The sequence below is a fragment of the Dromiciops gliroides genome, chromosome 5 (assembly GCF_019393635.1).
Source record: "Dromiciops gliroides isolate mDroGli1 chromosome 5, mDroGli1.pri, whole genome shotgun sequence".
NCBI lineage: Eukaryota > Metazoa > Chordata > Mammalia > Microbiotheria > Microbiotheriidae > Dromiciops > Dromiciops gliroides.
The window spans coordinates 209,144,850-209,163,091 of NC_057865.1; the positions used below are offsets into that span (position 1 = coordinate 209,144,850).

Below are 18,242 nucleotides of genomic sequence, written 5' to 3' on the forward strand. Positions count from 1 at the left end.
GGGGGCACCATTTCAACTCTCACATAAGGGAGGAGGAAAATGAATAGTTACAGTGATCAACTAGTCAGGGGTGATGAATTGGGAGAATAGTGAGGGATAGAGGACCAAAGGGCATAGTGAGAATGAAAATAAATTTAGGAGGAAGAAGGTAGAGTAAAAGATGGAAGGACAGGAAATTGGATAAGATAGAGAAATTTCAAAATGATATATCATTCTTTCCACCACTACGAATGATGTTGATACTAACATATAATCCCTGTGGGTGACTGAAGTGTAGTGAAGATACTGATTGGAGGAGTTTAAGAAGTTTATGAATTGGGAAGCCAGGGTGTTTAAAGAAATGGCAGACTGGAATACTGGATTAGATTTTAAACTCTCTGAAAAAGGAAAATGTGATTCTACCATTGTCTAGAAAGTTACTGCAGCAAAAACCAGCCACAGTTATTTAGAAAGACAGAATGAAATTTCAAAAGAAAGGAGATTGCAGAATTGTAACAAAGATCTGTGTGAAGTTAATACAGGGTAAAGAAGGCAAGGTCAAAAAATAAATACAAAACAAATACAACAACCATTATCTTCCTAAAAGGCATCAAAATGCATTTGGGTTCTTTTGAATTTCAACAAACCCCATACTTAGTCTTTAACTGTGGGGAATTTCATAGTCCCCACTTCTTCAGCAGCCACAGCTCTTGAAGACCTGAAAAAGAAAGTCCTTGCTACCAAAATTCTTGGCATTATAAAATGGTTCGACATTGGGAAACAATATGGTTTTATAATTGACATTAAAGAAGATGCATTATTATCTATTTTGTTACTGTACCCTAAGGACCACTAGACCTTCCCATATGACTTGGAGCTGAAACCTATATGTATTATCTCCCCTTATTAAAATATGAGCTGCTTGAGACAGAGACTGTCTTACTTGTTTTTATCCTCATTATTTAATATGGTGCTTTTCACATAAGTGTTTAACAAATCCTTTTTCATTTTGTTGATAACATAATTTAGAGTACTTTTAAAATAAATTCCAACTTTGGTTTCTTGATTGCATTAGTGCATAGTAAGTAAAACTCTAATTTCAAAGTAACAAAACCATAAAATTGTATGTAATTGACACTTAATACTTAAGTAAATCACTGTTTTAAGTCTCGATTGCTAAAACTTCTGGAAAAGGAAAGAGAATGTTTCATTTTTAAAGTAGGAAATGTTACCTATTCAGTGTCCTAGCAAGATATTTTGTTCCATTTCTATTGGCTAATGATGGGTATTTCTTTTGAAGAAAAGCATATTCATCACGGATAGAATCAGATACACTCTTCTTATTGTTAATATCCAGCTGGCTCCTAGGGGTTGAAAATAACAAAATTATTACAAGAAAATTCTGTCAAACTAAATTAGTTGTTTATCTACCTTGAGTATATAAGCAAATCATTATTCCTTGTTCTTATCAACTTTACTTTAGTCTCCTCCTCCTGCCCCCGGGCACAACATGAATAAAGTAAAAACAATTTCTCTAAAACATGTGTTATATCTTCTCTATTAATCTTTTTAAAAAAACTACTCTCTTAATAAAACACCAATCATCCACGAAGTACAATATGCAACTCTAACTTAAATCTACCTTATGTCAGCTGACTGAAAAAAAGGGGACTGCTAGATGGGACTGGCGTAATGCAGAGTGGAAAAGAAAAGTTAAGAAGAATCATAGATTGCTGTGGTTTTAAAGGACCTTAAAGGACATCTAGTCCAACCCTCTCATGTTACTTATGAAGCAAATTGAGGCCTAGAGGTTAAATAACTGGCCCAATATCACACAGATAATAAATGACAGAGATATACCTAAAATCCAACTTCATTCCTACTTTGTTATTTGTTCTATATCAAATTGCTCCTTAAATCTTTTTATTCCTACACTACAGGGTTCCTTATGTTTCTGTGATTAGTCATTCTCTATTTAAAGAACAGAAAACTTCAGTGAAGTAACTTGGTCCATCCCCACACCAAATAAGATTCACTTCTTTATTAAGAACACAAGTATAAACTGTGAGAAAGTATTTTTTAAAATGCATCTCAAACTGGGTTCAGAAATAAAAACTTTCATTGAAACCAAGATATTATAATTATAATCCTTCCCTCTTATAATAAAAACTATAATTAAAAATATAATCCTTCCCTAGTGGCTTACCTGTTTACCACTCCAATTATACCAAGTTTAACTGGTATGACCCTTCCCATCAATACATCCATTGCATCAGTACCAGCATCCATGAGATCTAGTTTAGTGATTACAGCAAGGGTTCTACGACCTAATAAATATAAATAAGAAAATACCCATTATGGAACAACCACTAAATGTTCATACAATAATTCAAAACTCTCTAGAGGGTCCTTTTTTTTTGTGGGGCAATGAGGGTTAAGTGACTTGCCCAGGGTCACACAGCTAGTAAGTGTCAAGTCTCTGAGGCCGGATTTGAACTCAGGTCCTCTTGAATCCAGGACCAGTGCTTTATCCACTGCACCACCTAGCTGCCCCCTCTAGAGCTAGTCCTAAAAAAAAATAGGATTCAAAATCACATCCATTTCTATACTCAATTCCAAAATGAGGTTTCTTGTTTAAAAAGTTAGCTATTGAAAATATCACATTCAGTAATGGGATTCTTTCAAAACAAGTATGATGCAGTTACAATCACTAAAGAGTATCATAAGCATATGAGATAATTTTATTTATACTCAATGAACTTAAAGCCACAGAATTTTTTAAAAATTACATTTAAGAATCAAAGTACTATTCATTAAATCCCCTTATTTCTAACAGTTAGAGAAACTGGAAAAAAATCTACAAATTAAGATTCTGTGAGTATAGTTTCAGCAAACTATACTCATTATCTGACCCTCTCAAATTTTTCTTTAAATTCTCTTCTCCTGTAATACTAGTTATTAAAAACCTACTAAAAATGAAATGGCACTAGAATATTTTAAATGCCACCATTTAAAATTACAAAAAGAATATACATTTAAAAAAACAAATGTCATATTAATATTCAGGGGTAAAATCTCTGCTTAGGTAAACTTTGATGAGTAGGTCTACAAATATAGTAGGACTCCATATCAGCCTTATAATATGACTGAAAGAATTTTTAAAATCTATGATATAGCAAAGCACTCAAAAATAGGATTTTAATGTATCTCAAAGTACACAAAAGTCTAAATGCCTTCTTTGTGCATTTATATCTCTGCAGTTCTCAGAGCAAGCTAGAAATTATATCATATCATTGTGGTTATCAATTTTCCTCAAAGAAATAGAGAAAACTCCCCAAAAGTTTAAAAAAATTCTGCATTAGCATTTTGTTTTGTTTTGTTTCGTTTCTGGGCAATGAGGATTAAGTGACTTGTCCAGGGTCACAGTGTTAAGTGTCTGAGGTCGGATTTGAACTCAGGTCCTCCTGAATCCAGGGCCAGTGCTTTATCCACTACATAGCATTTTTCTTTAAGAAAAAAACAAAACAAAAACACACACACACAAATAGAAAGCATTTTCATTACCATTAATTATAAACTAAGTAAGAACACAAAAACTACATTTTCTCCTCCTTGTAAAATGTACATTTACTATCACTGCTATTCCCTTTTCCCATCAACCAATTAAACCTTACCATCTGGATCTACCTCTCTTGAAATTTTAAGAGCCTCTGATGTTGCCATATCTGTATTAGCAGCAGTGACAGCCAGAATAATGGAATTAGGGTTACTAATGAAACGAAGGATGAGTTCTCTAATTTGAAGTTCAATATCTTTTGGTTGATCACCTACAGGTACCTAAACAAAACAAAGGTGAAGGAGAATTACAATAAATTCCCTTTAAATAAATTTTTAAAATAATTACAATAAATTATACTTAACATTTGCTGGTGTTTTGCTGAACAAGAAGCAATTGTAGCAAAAATCAATATCATAAGCATGAAGACCAAATTCTAACAGCAGAGATTCTAAAAGACTCGCCAATGCCAATTCTTGGCCATGTATAAAAATATATATGTAGCTGAAGGATTCAGAATGTGAACATTGTTTACAGGGTTAATCAACAAGACCACTGAATTTTTTTACAAGACTAAAGTGCCAATTAATGAGTAACATCCTACCCACAAAGGAAGAAGCAAAAGTTTTCCTTACCTTTGTCATGCCTGGCAAATCCACAAGAGTCAGGTTTACAACATTAGGTGAAAAAATTTTAAGATGAATAGGTTCAGGGCTGACTCCCTAGAAACAAATTGTTTAAAATATTACCATTAATTAAAGTTATACAGAATCTATCAAATTAACATATTGAGAACAAATGATTTAAAACTAATTATTCCATGAATATGGAGACACCGTGAATTAAATCATGCTACCTGAAGCATAACTACACATAGGAACAGCCTGATAAAATATTATAATAGCTTAAAGTTCCTGTTGTATGAAAACTGTGTAATAAAATACTTACACAGCACTACCATGGTTTTTCATACTCCTTTTCCTTCATCTCAATTTCAAAGCCTTTTCTTTTCTAAGTCTTCAAAGCTAGTTATCAACATACATAAATCAACACAAATAATATGCTGCTGTACAGAGAGAGTGATTCCCCTTAGCCACCAACAGATTTTGGTTGAGACCATGTCTTCCCCACTCCCTCCCCAACTCACCAAATGCTGTGGATTTGGTTCATCATGAATAACCTAAGCTGCTCATTCTTGCCTTTCACATGCCATCTTCATTACCCTGAAATGTCTTCCCTTCCCTATCTTTTCCTTTTTCGAACCTGTTTCAAAACTCTTCTCTGAGAAGCTTTTCCTGTACAACCTCCTCACCAGAGTCCCTATGCTATAAGGTCCCTTCTACCCCTAAATCTATGATCCTATTTTAACTTGTATTTTTATTTTGCCATCTTTAAAATGGTATAGAAAGGGCAGCTAGGTGGGGCAGTGTATAAAGCACCGGCCCTGGATGTAATGGAATGTATTAATTTGATCATTGATAATGCTATGCTAAGGTTTAATAAAAAATCCAGGGGCAGCTAGATGGCGCAGTGGATAGAGCACCGGCCCTGGAGTCAGGAGTACCTGAGTTCAAATCCGGCCTCAGACACTTAACACTTACTAGCTGTGTGACCCTGGGCAAATCACTTAACCCCAAATGCCTCACTTAAAAAAAAAAAATCCAGCAATTCAAACAGTTAAAGAAGAGAATCCAGCTTTCCAGACCAGAGTCCAGTTTTCTCCTGATGACATCTTACTACTCCAAGAAGACAAGAGAACTCAGAGACTTTATATGAACAATCTGTAACATGTACTCTTTGCAGAGGCCCTCCCTCTGCAAGACCAATGTCGAAGCATCACATTCATGAGGGACTGCCCCTCTGGACAAAACTTTTCTTTCTCCCTTTTGTATAGTGATATTAACATATTGTTAGTTAGCATAGGATATTATTTTTGGCTGTTTCATTGAGCAAACTCATTCGTTTTTCAAATGAAACAAAGGGGGGGGGAGTGTGATAAAAATTATTTGTGGCAAAGATTAGTATCGAAAGTTTTAGCTGAATCATTTGACAGGGGCCACCCTGAGATTACACATGCTACTGAAGTGGCTTTTGAAGGACCTCCCCTTTTGGGGAGGAAAATGTGAGGAACTTCCGGGACCCCAGCTCTTAAGTGACGGCAGGAACGGAAGTTCGCTCTCTCTGGCTGTTGATTTAGCCTTGGCGTGTGCGAGGGGTGTTGAGGTTGGTGGTGTCCGGGGACCTGGAAGAGCACATGTTTCATACTCTGTTTCAGGCAACTGCTGAGTTCTGGGTTAGTGAGTTAATGACTGAAAACCCTAAGTTTAGTGTTAAGACTATCTATCTTAATTGGTTTCACCTTTGTGTTCTAATTAATTCCCAAGCAATAAAACCTGATCCTTTATGAACTAAAGCTCAGAGGCTCCTTTTCTTATTGGGGAGATTAATGCTCCATATATCCAATTTTGACTCTCACATGGATTCAGGAGGACCTGAGTTCAAATCTGGCCTCAGACATTTGACACTTACTAGCTGTGTGACCCTGGGCAAGTCACTTAACTTTCATTGCCCCCCCCCCCCCCAAAGAAAAATGGTATAGAAGACAGCCAATGCAAAGGCATGGAGGCAAAAGCTGCAGTATCCTGAGTGAGGAACAGAAATAAAGTCCACAGGAAGAGTGCAGGAGGGAGAATAATGTACAATTAAACTAGGAAGATAAGCTAGAGTCAGGTTGTAAAGGGCTTTAAAAGTGACACAGAGTAGGGGCAGCTAGGTGGCGCAGTAGATAGAGCACTGGCCCTGGATTCAGGAGGACCTGAGTTCAAATCTGGCCTCAGACACTTAACACTTACTAGCTGTGTGACCCTGGGCAAGTCAGTTAACCACAACTGCCTCACCAAAAAAAAAAAAAAAAGTAAAAGTGATACAGAGGACTTCATATTTGATTTAAAGGCAAAAAGAAGCCACCAGCGTATACTGATCAGGGGAATGACATGGTCAGATGTGCATTAAGGAAAATCATTCTGGCAGCAGTGTAAAGGAAAAACTGGAATGAGAGGAGACTCAAAGGAAAAAGAATAATTAATTACTGTTGCAAAATCCAAGTGAAAAGTGGGTCACTGTGTGAAAAAAGGGATTTAATAAGAGAGATATTCTGAAGCAGAAATAGCAAAAGTTGACAATCGATTGGGTATATGAACGAAGGAAAAATGGAGACTCAACACCATGGTTAGGAATCTGAGAGAATGGAAGAATGGCAAGGCCTTTGACAGAAACAGGGAATTTTACAAGAGAGGTAAAAGGGAAAAGTTTTGGGTGAAAAAATAATGAGTTCTGTTTTAGACAAGTTGTATTTAAGATGTGTCCAGGGCATCTAGTTTGGGAAATCTAGTCTATTGTGATAGTACTGAATATAAAAGCGAAAACAAAGTGATATATGCATGGCAATATCAGCAATGTATCATTTTTAAAATTAAAATTTTTGATAATGCTATATAAGCCTATAGGAAAATTTATCTGAAGATGTATGTACACATCACAGAAGTTGAATATTTGTTTCATTACTTCTCTTGGTACTATGCAGCTCTAAAAAATAGTTCAGTCTCAAAAAAACATACCTTATTATTTCCCGAAATCCTCTCTGTTTCATTTTCAATTTCTTGTCGAATCTCATCAAAATCAGTGTATAGCTAAAAATAAAGTATTAAAATTTTACAATTTAAATCTTCAAATATGGGTAAAAGACAAACTATGAACTGAGATTTTTGGCAAAATCTTGGGGTACAGAAATCTCAATTTGGTGAACAAGATTATTTAGGAGACATATGTCCCTTTTGCTTAGTGGCTTTAAAAAAATTACTTCAAAATTATATGCCAAATAACTAGCAGTAGGAAAAATTGGTCTCCTTTTGAACTATGAAAATAAAAATGTTTCAGGCACTAAGTGATAAAATACTATAATTATTCCCCAAAACATATTTGTATTTTGTGTAATTACCTTATTTTTGGTGTGTAGAAATTTACCCCATTCTTCTGCTTGAATACCTGAAAATAAATAACCAATACTTTAGACATTACTAAAAATACTTCTTCAGCTTCAGTTAAATAGTAAAAAGAGCCAAATTCATATATAGCTATATCCATCTACATATGTAAATTTGTATTAGAGCACTAAAAAATTAAGTTTCTTCAAGGTTTGAAATAAATTAGCCTATTGTTTTTTCCTATAATAAGAATGTTTGAGAATTGCTAAATAGGTTTTGTTTTGATTATTGTTTAAGTTTGAACCCCACCCCACAAAAAAAAAAGTTTGAACCCATGATCTCATTGGTATAGAAAATTCCCAATGAGAAATGTGCCCACTGAGAAAAATCCCAATGGGAAAAATGCATATCAGTAACTGTTCTGAAACTTAAGAGTCTTGGAAAGTTGCCTGGTTTACTGAAAGGTTAAATGACTTTCCTATAGCCAGTATGTGACATCTCCAGAAGAACAGAGAACTTAATCTTCCTGATTGTGAGGTCTGATCTCTACCTACCATTTCACACCACCCTGATAAAATATGATTTTTGAAAGTTAAAAGACCAGTCATTTATTTCAAAATTACAAACTATAAAAAGATAAATACAGGCCTTCTTATCTTTTGAAATCTGCATCTCATTAACAAAACTACTTCTGGTTTTTTTATGGATACTTTGATTGGAAAATATCAGTTTAAAAAAAATCAAACATCTTTGAATAGTATTTTCTCTTATGAAACTAATTTAGTTAAAAGCTGAAAAAAGTGAAAATTCAGCTAATCAAAGAGTGTATAATAAACCTATTTACTAATAAAGCAAAACCTCAACAAGAGCATGAGGGTGTATATTTTTCATTCATATATAAAACCCTGGTTTCTGTTAGCCACTCAAAGTTCTACTTCACTGTATCTAAGTCCTTGGCATTCTGAAAGCTTCCCTAGTCTCCACACTACCCACCAATCTCCATGCCAATATAAAAATCACTTCCAAAGCAAATTTTCCCCATTTTAAATATATTAGAAAGCCAGAGATACATGTACATAGAGATTGAGGGTAGGGTAGAAATTAAGTAAAATCAGAAAACAAGACCCATGGAATGGGCAATTGGTCCACTTTACAGATTCAAGATTATGGTTACATAGGGCATAGAAAAAAGAACTATTGTTACAATGGAAATTCTTCCTTTCTCATCTCCTGAATTCAAAGATTCTATTTTTCCTGCATTTTCAAAAAAAAAAACCAAACCCCAAAACATGGCAACACCTTGGAGGTGAAATTCTGGAAAGTGACACTGATGAACTTCTTAAAAAGCTGGATATGGTCCTAATTTTTCCAACTTAGAATTACTTTAAAATGCTAAATGTTAATGCAAACATACAAACAGAATCTAATACATTATGAGCATCAACTTGAAAGAGGTCTTTTATAGTAAAGCTAAAACCAAAAAGCAATTTCATCACAGTAGAAGTCACATAAAATACTGAAGCTAATTAAGATTTCCTTTGGTAGGAAAAGCAAAGTATAGTGGGGAAACATGCTCCTCTCATAAGTGAAGTGTTTTAAATATTTGAAGCACATAAAGGCACACTGGAGAACCTTAAATAGATGGGTACTTCCATCTCAGGAAGGGAACATATTTAATTTACTTCATAATAACAAAGGCCTAGGTTTATTTTGTTGTTGTTGTTGTTGGCAGGGCAATGAGGGTTAAGTGACTTGCCCAAGGTCACACAGCTAGTAAGTGTCAAGTGTCTAAGGCCGGATTTGAACCCAGGTCCTTCTGAATCCTCGGCAGGTGCTTTATCCACTGTGCCACCTAGCTGCCCACCTAGGTTTATTTTTAAACAAATTAAACATTACATTCACCATAAAAAAATTCTTAGAGGATGATACAAAGCCAAAAAGGTTATAAGAACCAAACCTTAAATTGATATAATAGGAAAAAAACAATGACTAAGAATGCATACAGGCTGTAAGAATATTCAAGCATACATGCAAGTTTATAATAGAAAAAGAAGGGACAAAAACAAGTGGATAAAAGAAACCTTTAGAAAGGTGTCTTGGATTTTTCCATGTTGCAGGGTCTGCAGTTAAAAAGAAATAGCACAGAATGATAAGTTTAGCACTTATTGCTGAAATTTTATATCATTTTATCAGATGCACAAAAAGCATAACACATTTGAAATGTGCATACCATTCAATCATTCAGAAGCACACTAAAGTAGGCTGTTTTAACAGGAAAAAAACTAGACACATGAATACATACATACACACATACATAACATATATATACACATATACATACATAGCATATACATGTATACAAGACACCTCATCTTTCAGCTCCAGGCATTTTCTCTGGCTGTCCCCCAGAGGTGGAACGCTCTCCATCCTCATCTCTGTCTTCTGGCTTCAAGTTCCAACTAAAATTGCATCTTCTATAGGAAGCCTTTCCCAATCCCTTCTAATTCTAACACCTTATCTCTCTTAATTATTTCCTGTTTATCTTGTTATGTGTTCATATGTGTTCATACTTGTTGTCTCCCCACTCCCTTGTTAGTGTGTGAGCTCCTTCAGGCCAGGGACTGTTTTTTTATTTTTTTATATTCTTAGTGCTTAAGACAGTGCCTGGCACAGAGTAGGCACATAATAAATGTTTACTGACAATTCCATGTACTTGTATATATCATTAGAACATTAACTCCTTGAGAGCAGACATTGTTTCATACTTTTTATCTCCAATGCTTGACACAACAATTAATAAATGCTTGTTGACTGATAATTACCAAGAGTTTTCTATGATATATAACTTCATCAATTTTTAAATTTACTAGACAGAATTATAAAATGTTGGAAGTGGAAAACACTGGTTTAATCTCATTTCATTGAGCAAATAAGTGAATTTAAGTGATCTGTCTAAACATTACATTATTTAGATAATAGCAAAGAGGGTTTTAGAACCCAATATATCTGGTCATTAGGATAGTTCATGTATAATTAAGTGCATTAATGAAGACATAAATAATCTATTTCCTAAAATGAATCATAGTATGTGGGTTTAAATTTAGGTTCTAAGTATCCTGTAATTTATACCATAAATTTCCTATCAGAACCTTGATACCCTGTTTGATATGTGTTTGAGGATGGAGCAGAAAACATAGAAAAGAGAATTTCCAAAATTTAAAGAAACTACAAAGGATATTAAACTTTAAAAAATTAATTAGTCTTATTTTCTAATATTATAATCACTTTCCTATATACCTTTCCCCAACAACTCTCCTTCATAATAAATACATGTAGTCAGGCAAAACCAACGAAGAGAGCAACTCTTTTGGAATACATTTGCCACATCCCATCCTCAGTTATAGTTGCCTTTTTGTGTTGTTTTTATTTTGTGTTTTTAAAAAATCATTATGCATATTGCCCTCCCAGTTTTACTTACATAAATCTGTACTGGTTACCCAAATGTTTTCATGTTTCTCCAAATTCCTTCTATTTTATCATGTTATGATATAATAATATGTTCATATGGCACAATTTGTTCAAATGTTCCCTGATAGACACTGACTTTATTTCCACTTCATGAATATTTTGGTATAGAGAGGATCTTTTGTTTTGTCTTGACTTCTTTAGCATATATGCCTAAGAGTGGGGTTGTTGAACCAAAGGAGAGCACTTGTTACATAATTACAAATTATTTTCTAGAATAGTTGAACACAGCTGCATCTACAGTATATTATAAAGAACTTATTTTTGATTACATTATATCTGTATATCAATTTTCTTTATGTCTTGGAAATCATATTTGATTAATACAAACATTTCCCCCTATTCCACAACTTCTCTTCTTCTAACTACATTGATTTCATTTATGCTAAGGCTTTAAAATGTTATATAATCAAAATAGTTTATTTTATCTTTTATGATCTCTATCTCATTACATTTCATTAGGTTAAACTTTCCTCTTAGCCTACAGAAGGTGCTTCCTTTTATTCTCTGAAACTTTTTCTTGATGTGACCATTTTATATTTTAAGTAAAGCATACACTTGGCATTTAGTGTTTTATACATTGAAAAATGATATAGTCTAAACCTGCTTTCTGCCAAGCTGCCTCCAGTTTTCCTAGTAATTAATTGAATAGATTCCTTTCCTCAAAAGCTTATTTTTTTAATCTTAATAGTATTTTTCCAAATATATGTAAAGATAGTTTTCAAGAATACATGTGGGGGGCAGGTAGGTGGAGCAGTGGATAGAGCACTGGCCCTGGAGTCAGGAGTACCTGAGTTCAGATCCGGCCTCAGACACTTAATACTTACTGGCTGTGTGACCCTGGGCAAGTCACTTAACCCCAATTGCCTCACTTAAAAAAAAACAAAACATGTGGGGCAGCTAGATGGCGCAATGCCCTGGAGTCAGAAGGACCTGAGTTCAAATCTGGCCTCAGACACTTAACACTTACTGGCTGTGTGACCCTGGGCAAGTCACTTAACCCCAATTGCTTCACTCAAAAAAAAAAAAAAGAATACATGTAAAGATAGTTTTTAAAGATATTGAGTTCTGAATTTTTCTCCCTCCTTCCCCTGTCCCCTCCCTAAGTCAGCAAGAAATCTATGTTATATAGTACAATCATATTAAACATATTTCCACATTAGTCATGTGAAAGAAGAATCAGAAAAAAGGGGAAAACCACAAGAAAGAAAACAAACCAAAAAAAAGTTAAAATAGTATGCTTCCATCTGCATTCAGACTCTTTTCCTAGATGTGAAGAACATTTTCCATTAGTCTTCTGGAATTGTCTTGGATCACTGCATTGCTGAAAAGAATTAAGTCCTTCATGGTTGATCACACTGCACAAGACTGCTGTTAGTGTGTACAATGTTCTCCTGGTTCCACTCACTTCACTCAGCATTAGTTCATATAAGTCTTTCCAGGTTTTTCTGAAATCTGCTTGCTTATCACTTAGCTTATGTTCTTGAATTTATTGATATGGGCTACTATATTCAATTGCTTGATTATTCTATTAATCTACTTTTCTATTCTTTTGGTTAAATAATTGGTTTGAGGGGCAGCTAGGTGGCGCAGTGGATAGAGCACCGGCCCTGGAGTCAGGAGTACCTGAGTTCAAATCCGGCCTCAGACACTTAACACTTACTAGCTGTGTGACCCTGGGCAAGTCACTTAACCCCAATTGCCTCACTAAAAAAAATAAATAAATAAATAAAAAATAAAAATAATTGGTTTGATCATATAATTAAAGTGCTGCTTAAAAATATAACAGGAAAATTGGTAATGATAGGTTGTCTTTATTCTTTTTTTTTTTTTTTGGGGTGAGGCAATTGGGGTTAAGTGACTTGCCCAAGGTCACACAGCTAGTAAGCGTTAAGTGTCTGAGGCTGGATTTGAACTCAGGTCCTCCCGAATCCAGGGCCGAGTGCTTTATCCACTGCGCCATATAGCTGCCCCGGTTGTCTTTATTCTTAATTTTTCATTATTTCTCTTGAGATTTTTACTTTTATTCTTTCCAGATGAATTTTGTTATTTTGTCTTGTTCTACATAAAACAGTCCTGAAATAGTATGATTTTTATACTATTCATTCTGAAAAGTTCTAATGTCATTTTTATATATATAAAGCCTAGCCTTGTACAATGAAACTCTCTCCAATTGTATGTGCTTTCCGAGCACAGTAAAATGTATTTATATAAATCCTAAGTTTGTTTAGGTATGTTAACCTAGCCAGGTATTTTGTGCAATTATTAATTATTTTGAGTAAAATTTCTCCATCTTTTTCTCCTAGGTTTCATTAGTCATATACAGAAATGCTGATGATTTGTGGGTTTGTTTTGCATAGTACTACTATTCTAAAATAATTTCAATCAATTTTTAAATTAAATCATTATGGTTATTTCTTAAGGAACTACCATATTGTCTCAGTTTTCCTCATCACTGTCATCTGGGCTGGTAAGGCCCAATGGGTCTCGCTGGGGAGAAAAAAGGTGAGGTGGGAGAGCAGGTGGTGGGAGACGTGAATAAGTTGAGCTCATGCATGAACATTTAGGGGAGGTACGGAGGAATTAAATATGGCAGGTAGGTTGGAGTATCGACTGTTAAGCAAACGGGTAGGAAAGGTAGGTGAATATTTCAGGGTAGAGTTGGTAAGTAGAGCTAATAGGCCCCACTTGGGCAGGAGGGTGAATACTTGGAGGAAATAGACTCCAGGAAAAGCAAGGCTATCAAGGACTGGCTGAGGTATACTTAAGTGAGATAGGGGAGCTAAGACTATAACTGTGGGAAACTTGGAGCATACACTGAAGACTGGTATATAGTGGAAGATGGAGAGGAAATAGCTAGGGGAGATGGGGAAGTAGATTGAGGTATATAAAAGAGGTGGGTGACAATGGAGTATAATTGGGGCTGGCAGGCAGGTAGTTAAGGGAAACAGGAGAGGTGGGTGAGTAGAAAACTTGGATTTCTCTTTGTCTAGACTTGTTTCTTCAAATTCTTTACTTGTCTTACTGTTATAGGTAACACTTCTAGCACTATACTATTGTTATACTCAAATTTTATTAGGAAATCTACTGTTTCTCATCACAAATAATGGTAGATGTTCATTAAAGCTATATGTTATATTAATGAATGGTCCCTTTATTTCAAGGCATCTTAGTTTTAGGGTGATGTATATGTGTGTGTATCAATAGAGGCCCTTTATGATGACATAATCATGAAATTTTGTTTTTTAATATTCTTAATTATATTTATACTTTTCCTAATGTTATACTAATATGGGAAAGTACGGGAGATAAAACTGAGGCCCGAGCTAAGACCCCCAAAACGAAAGTAGAGCATACTGTTTTTCCCCTGAAGTCTGTGGTTTAGTACCAACTTCCTGACATGCCTCTGTTTACTGAAATATGCTTTCCTGTCTGCAAGCAGCTCACCACAATGTACCTGTGAAACCCTGCATGTATTTCACACCTAAGGGGTATATAACTGCAGCTTGGACACTTGTTCGGGGCCCAAAGAACCAGAGGCTACTCTGCTTTGGGCCAGCACGTCAATAAAACCACTTTTCCTTATTCCTGAGTGTGGCTTGGGTTTCTCTGTAGAAATTCCCCACAACATTTGGTGTGATCAGTCAGGAAAAACCCACTTGGGTAGGCTGGATTGGTTAGCCTCCGGTGAGGAACGGAGAGCTGTGAGCACCAGGGGACCTGCCCCTGAATAGAAGTGGCACCACCTGCACCCTGTTAGCAGGACTCTCTTCAGGAGCAGCAATCCCGGGGACTGTAGCTGCTGGACCAACCGCTCTGCTTGGAATTTGGAACACTGGGCTCCTGGAAGACACCAGTAAGGTAAGGCCCCCAGGGTGCCATGTCTGTAGTCAGGCCCACTGCAGGCAGAAGGGGAGAGTGATCACCTCCTGGATACAGGTTATGGGCTCACCATTTGGGTGGGATTGTTTTGGCTCTACAGCCCAAAACTATGGAGTCTGAGTGGGCCTTCCCCTGTTGAAAGACACAAAGGCTGTGTCTGCTAATCCCAATAAATACTGGGACAGCCTTTAGTCAAAACGGGCCAAAAGATGCCAAGAGGAACATGAGCAGAAAGGCACCTGGCTGAGTTCTGTGAGCATCCCCATCCCTTCTCTCTCTGCGACATCGTACATTCTATCTTTTCCTCATGGGTGGGGCACAGTCTCAGAATACAGTCTTGGGCTGTATGATTAGGAATTTTAAGAAAGGGTTCGGGGGAGATTATGGAGTCAAGATGACTCTGAGGTGTCTCTGTGCACCTTGAAATGGACCACATTCAATGTGGGTTGGCACTCAGAGGGAACCCTAGAACCAGAAATCACCAGAGCAGTTTACAGGGTGGTAGTTGGTCTCACAGACCAGCCCGAGCACCCAGATCAGTTCCCCTATATAGACTCCTAGTTGGAAGTTGTCCACACCAAGCCCCTGGGGTTTGGATGTGTAAAGGAGCACCAGGGACAGGGTAGAATTTTTGTTGGCCAGGCATCAGGTTCAGACCCTCACAAGTCAGTCGTCTCCCAGGGGGCACCAGAAGACGGCTTCAGCACCACCACTACTCCAGAATCCAAACCTCTATCAGTCCCTGGCTCCCTACAAGACTCCCTCTCCGTCGGCATCTGCTCCACTTCCTCTGGCCCCTTTCCCAGACCGGAGAGGAGGACCGAGCCCCTCTGATGTAGCCAAGGCCAGACCTGCCTTCTAGATGCCCCTCCGAGAGAACCCAGATGGGACTTACCAACCAGATCAGTCTCTTTTATTATCAGCCACTGACCTCCTGAATTGGAAAAACCATACCCCTCCCTACTCTGAGAAGCCTCAGGCCATGATAGACCTCCTTGAGTCAATCTTCCACACTCAACAACGCCACTGTCATGGTCGAGCCGGTGGTTCCTAACCCTTACACCCTACTGGCACAAATACCTCCTGAGGCTGCCTAGTTCACATGTTTGAATCTCAAGGATGCTTTCTTCTGCCTGCGAGTTGCCCCAGTCAGTCAGCCCCTGTTTGACTTTGAGTAGGAAGACCCAGACTCAGGCTCTAAAACCCAGCTAACCTGGACTCACTTTCCCCAAGGATTCAATAACTCCCTAACTCTTTTTGGGGAAGCGCTGGCATGGGATCTCCAGATCTCCAGGCATTCCCTTGGCAGGAGCTTGGCTGCACCCGATCCAGTATGTAGACAACCTCCTCGTCAGATCTACATGAGACCAGTGCTGCATGGGAGCCCAGGCCCTGCTGGATCTCCTCTCTAAAGCAGGGTACAAGGTCTCCAGGAAGAAAGCCCAGATCTGTCAAACCCAGGTGAAATATTTGGGGTTCCTTGTCACACAGGGCCACCGAACTTTGGGTGTACAGAGGGTAAAAGTCATTCTCAAAATTCCCACTCCAAGGACCAAGAGGCAGCTCCGTGAATTCCTTGGGGCAGCTGGATACTGCTGCATCTGGATGCCAGGGTTTGCCTAGCTCACCAAACCCCTGTATGAGGCTCCCTACTTTGTGGGGAGGTGCAGGAGCAAGCTTTCAGGGAGATTAAATACCTATTCACACAGGCCCCTGCATTAGGTCTCCCTGATATCTCCAATAAAGAATAACCTAACCAACAAAACTAGGAGAAAAATAGACCTTCAAACCAAGTTTAATATACAAACACAGGAGTATAAAAAGGTAATAAGGGAATAAACAAGGTTAAACTGTTTAGGTTCTTATATAGCATATAACATATTTACATGTAACCCCTAAAACACCAGGCACCTTAGAATGAGTCTAAATTAGAGATGATTTCAAAGGAAGAATGGATTAGAAGAGGTGGGGAAGGAGAATATTAGGTAAAATTATCTCACATAAATGGGGTGTGCAAGGAAGAGTTAATACAAATTACTTTCATCTGAACTGGTTCAAGGAGGGAAGACTACACAAACACACAAAGTTGGGTACAGAAATTTATCTTACCTAACATGAAAGTAGGAAGGAAAGGGGTTAGGAGAAAGGGGAAAAGGAGAATAAGAGGGAGGATAATTAAGAGAGGCAATAGTCAGAAGCAAAACAGTCTCTTAAAGAGAGGGGGTGAAAAAGAGAAGGATAAGTATAATAAAATAGGATGAAGGGAAATACAATTAATAATCATAACTATGAATGAGAATGAGATGAACTCACCCATAAAATGGAAGAGAATAGCAAAATAGATTAGAAACCATAATTCAAAAACTGTTCAAAAAACATACTTGAGACAGAAATACACATAGTTAAAATAAGAGGCTTGAGGGCTATAAAACAGTGCATACCCTTTGATCCAGCAATATCCCTTCTAGATTTATATCCCAAAGACATCAAAAAAGAGAAAAGGACTTATTTATACAAAAATATTTATAGGTGTTCTTTTTGTGGTGGAAAGAAATTGGGAATTGAGGGGATGTCCATCAATTGGGAAATGGCTGAACAAGTTGTGGTATATGAATGTAATGGAATACTACTGTGCTGTAAGAAACGATGAGCAGGCAGATTTCAGAGAAACCTGGAAGGACTTACATGAACTGATGCTGAGTGAGATGAGCAAAACCAGGAGAACATTGTACACAGTATCAACAACACTGTGAATGATGAACTGTGATAGACTTGACCCTTCTCAGCAATACAATGGTCCAAGATAGTTCCAAAGGACTCATGATGGAAAATGCTCTCCAAATCCAGAAAAAAAGAACTGTGGAATCTAGATGAAGACTGAATGATATTATTTTTACTTTTTTTTGGAGGTTTTTCCCTTTTGTTCTGATTCTTTTTTCACAGCATGACTAATGCAGAAATAAGTTTAATGTGACTGTACATATATAACCTATATCAGATTGCTTGCTGTCTTGGGGAGGGGGAAGGGAGGGCAAAAAAATTGGAACTAGAAATCTTATAAAAAATGTTGAAAACTTTCTCTACATGTAACTAGAAAATAATAAAATACTTTTAAGATTAAAAAAAGAGAAGGTAAAAAAGAGAAGAATAAGTATAATAAAACAGGATGGAGGAAAATACATAACTATGAATGAGAATAACTCACCCACAAAAAAGGAAGAGAATAGCAAACTGGATTAGAAATCATAATTCAAAAACTGTTCAAAAAACATACTTGAGACAGAAACACATATAGTTAAAATAAGGGGCTTGAGGGC

At 36.8% G+C, this 18,242-nt stretch overlaps 1 protein-coding gene across 7 annotated transcripts in view; it reads right to left on the reverse strand.

The window, feature by feature from the left end:
• The window catches only part of DNM1L (dynamin 1 like), an 80,456-nt gene that overhangs the window by 41,542 nt on the left and 20,672 nt on the right, over positions 1-18,242 (reverse strand). For 4 of the 7 annotated variants that reach the window (XM_043968756.1, XM_043968755.1, XM_043968753.1 and 1 more), the window contains exons 3-9: positions 9,600-9,638; positions 7,533-7,579; positions 7,153-7,224; positions 4,171-4,257; positions 3,654-3,816; positions 2,186-2,306; positions 1,212-1,343 (exon numbers count right to left, since the gene is read on the reverse strand). In XM_043968756.1, coding sequence (XP_043824691.1) covers positions 1,212-1,343; positions 2,186-2,306; positions 3,654-3,816; positions 4,171-4,257; positions 7,153-7,224; positions 7,533-7,579; positions 9,600-9,638 — 661 coding nt within the window. The remainder of the gene's footprint in view (positions 1-1,211; positions 1,344-2,185; positions 2,307-3,653; positions 3,817-4,170; positions 4,258-7,152; positions 7,225-7,532; positions 7,580-9,599; positions 9,639-18,242) is intronic. The other 3 variants (XM_043968758.1, XM_043968757.1, XM_043968754.1) reach the window with 1 other exon arrangement.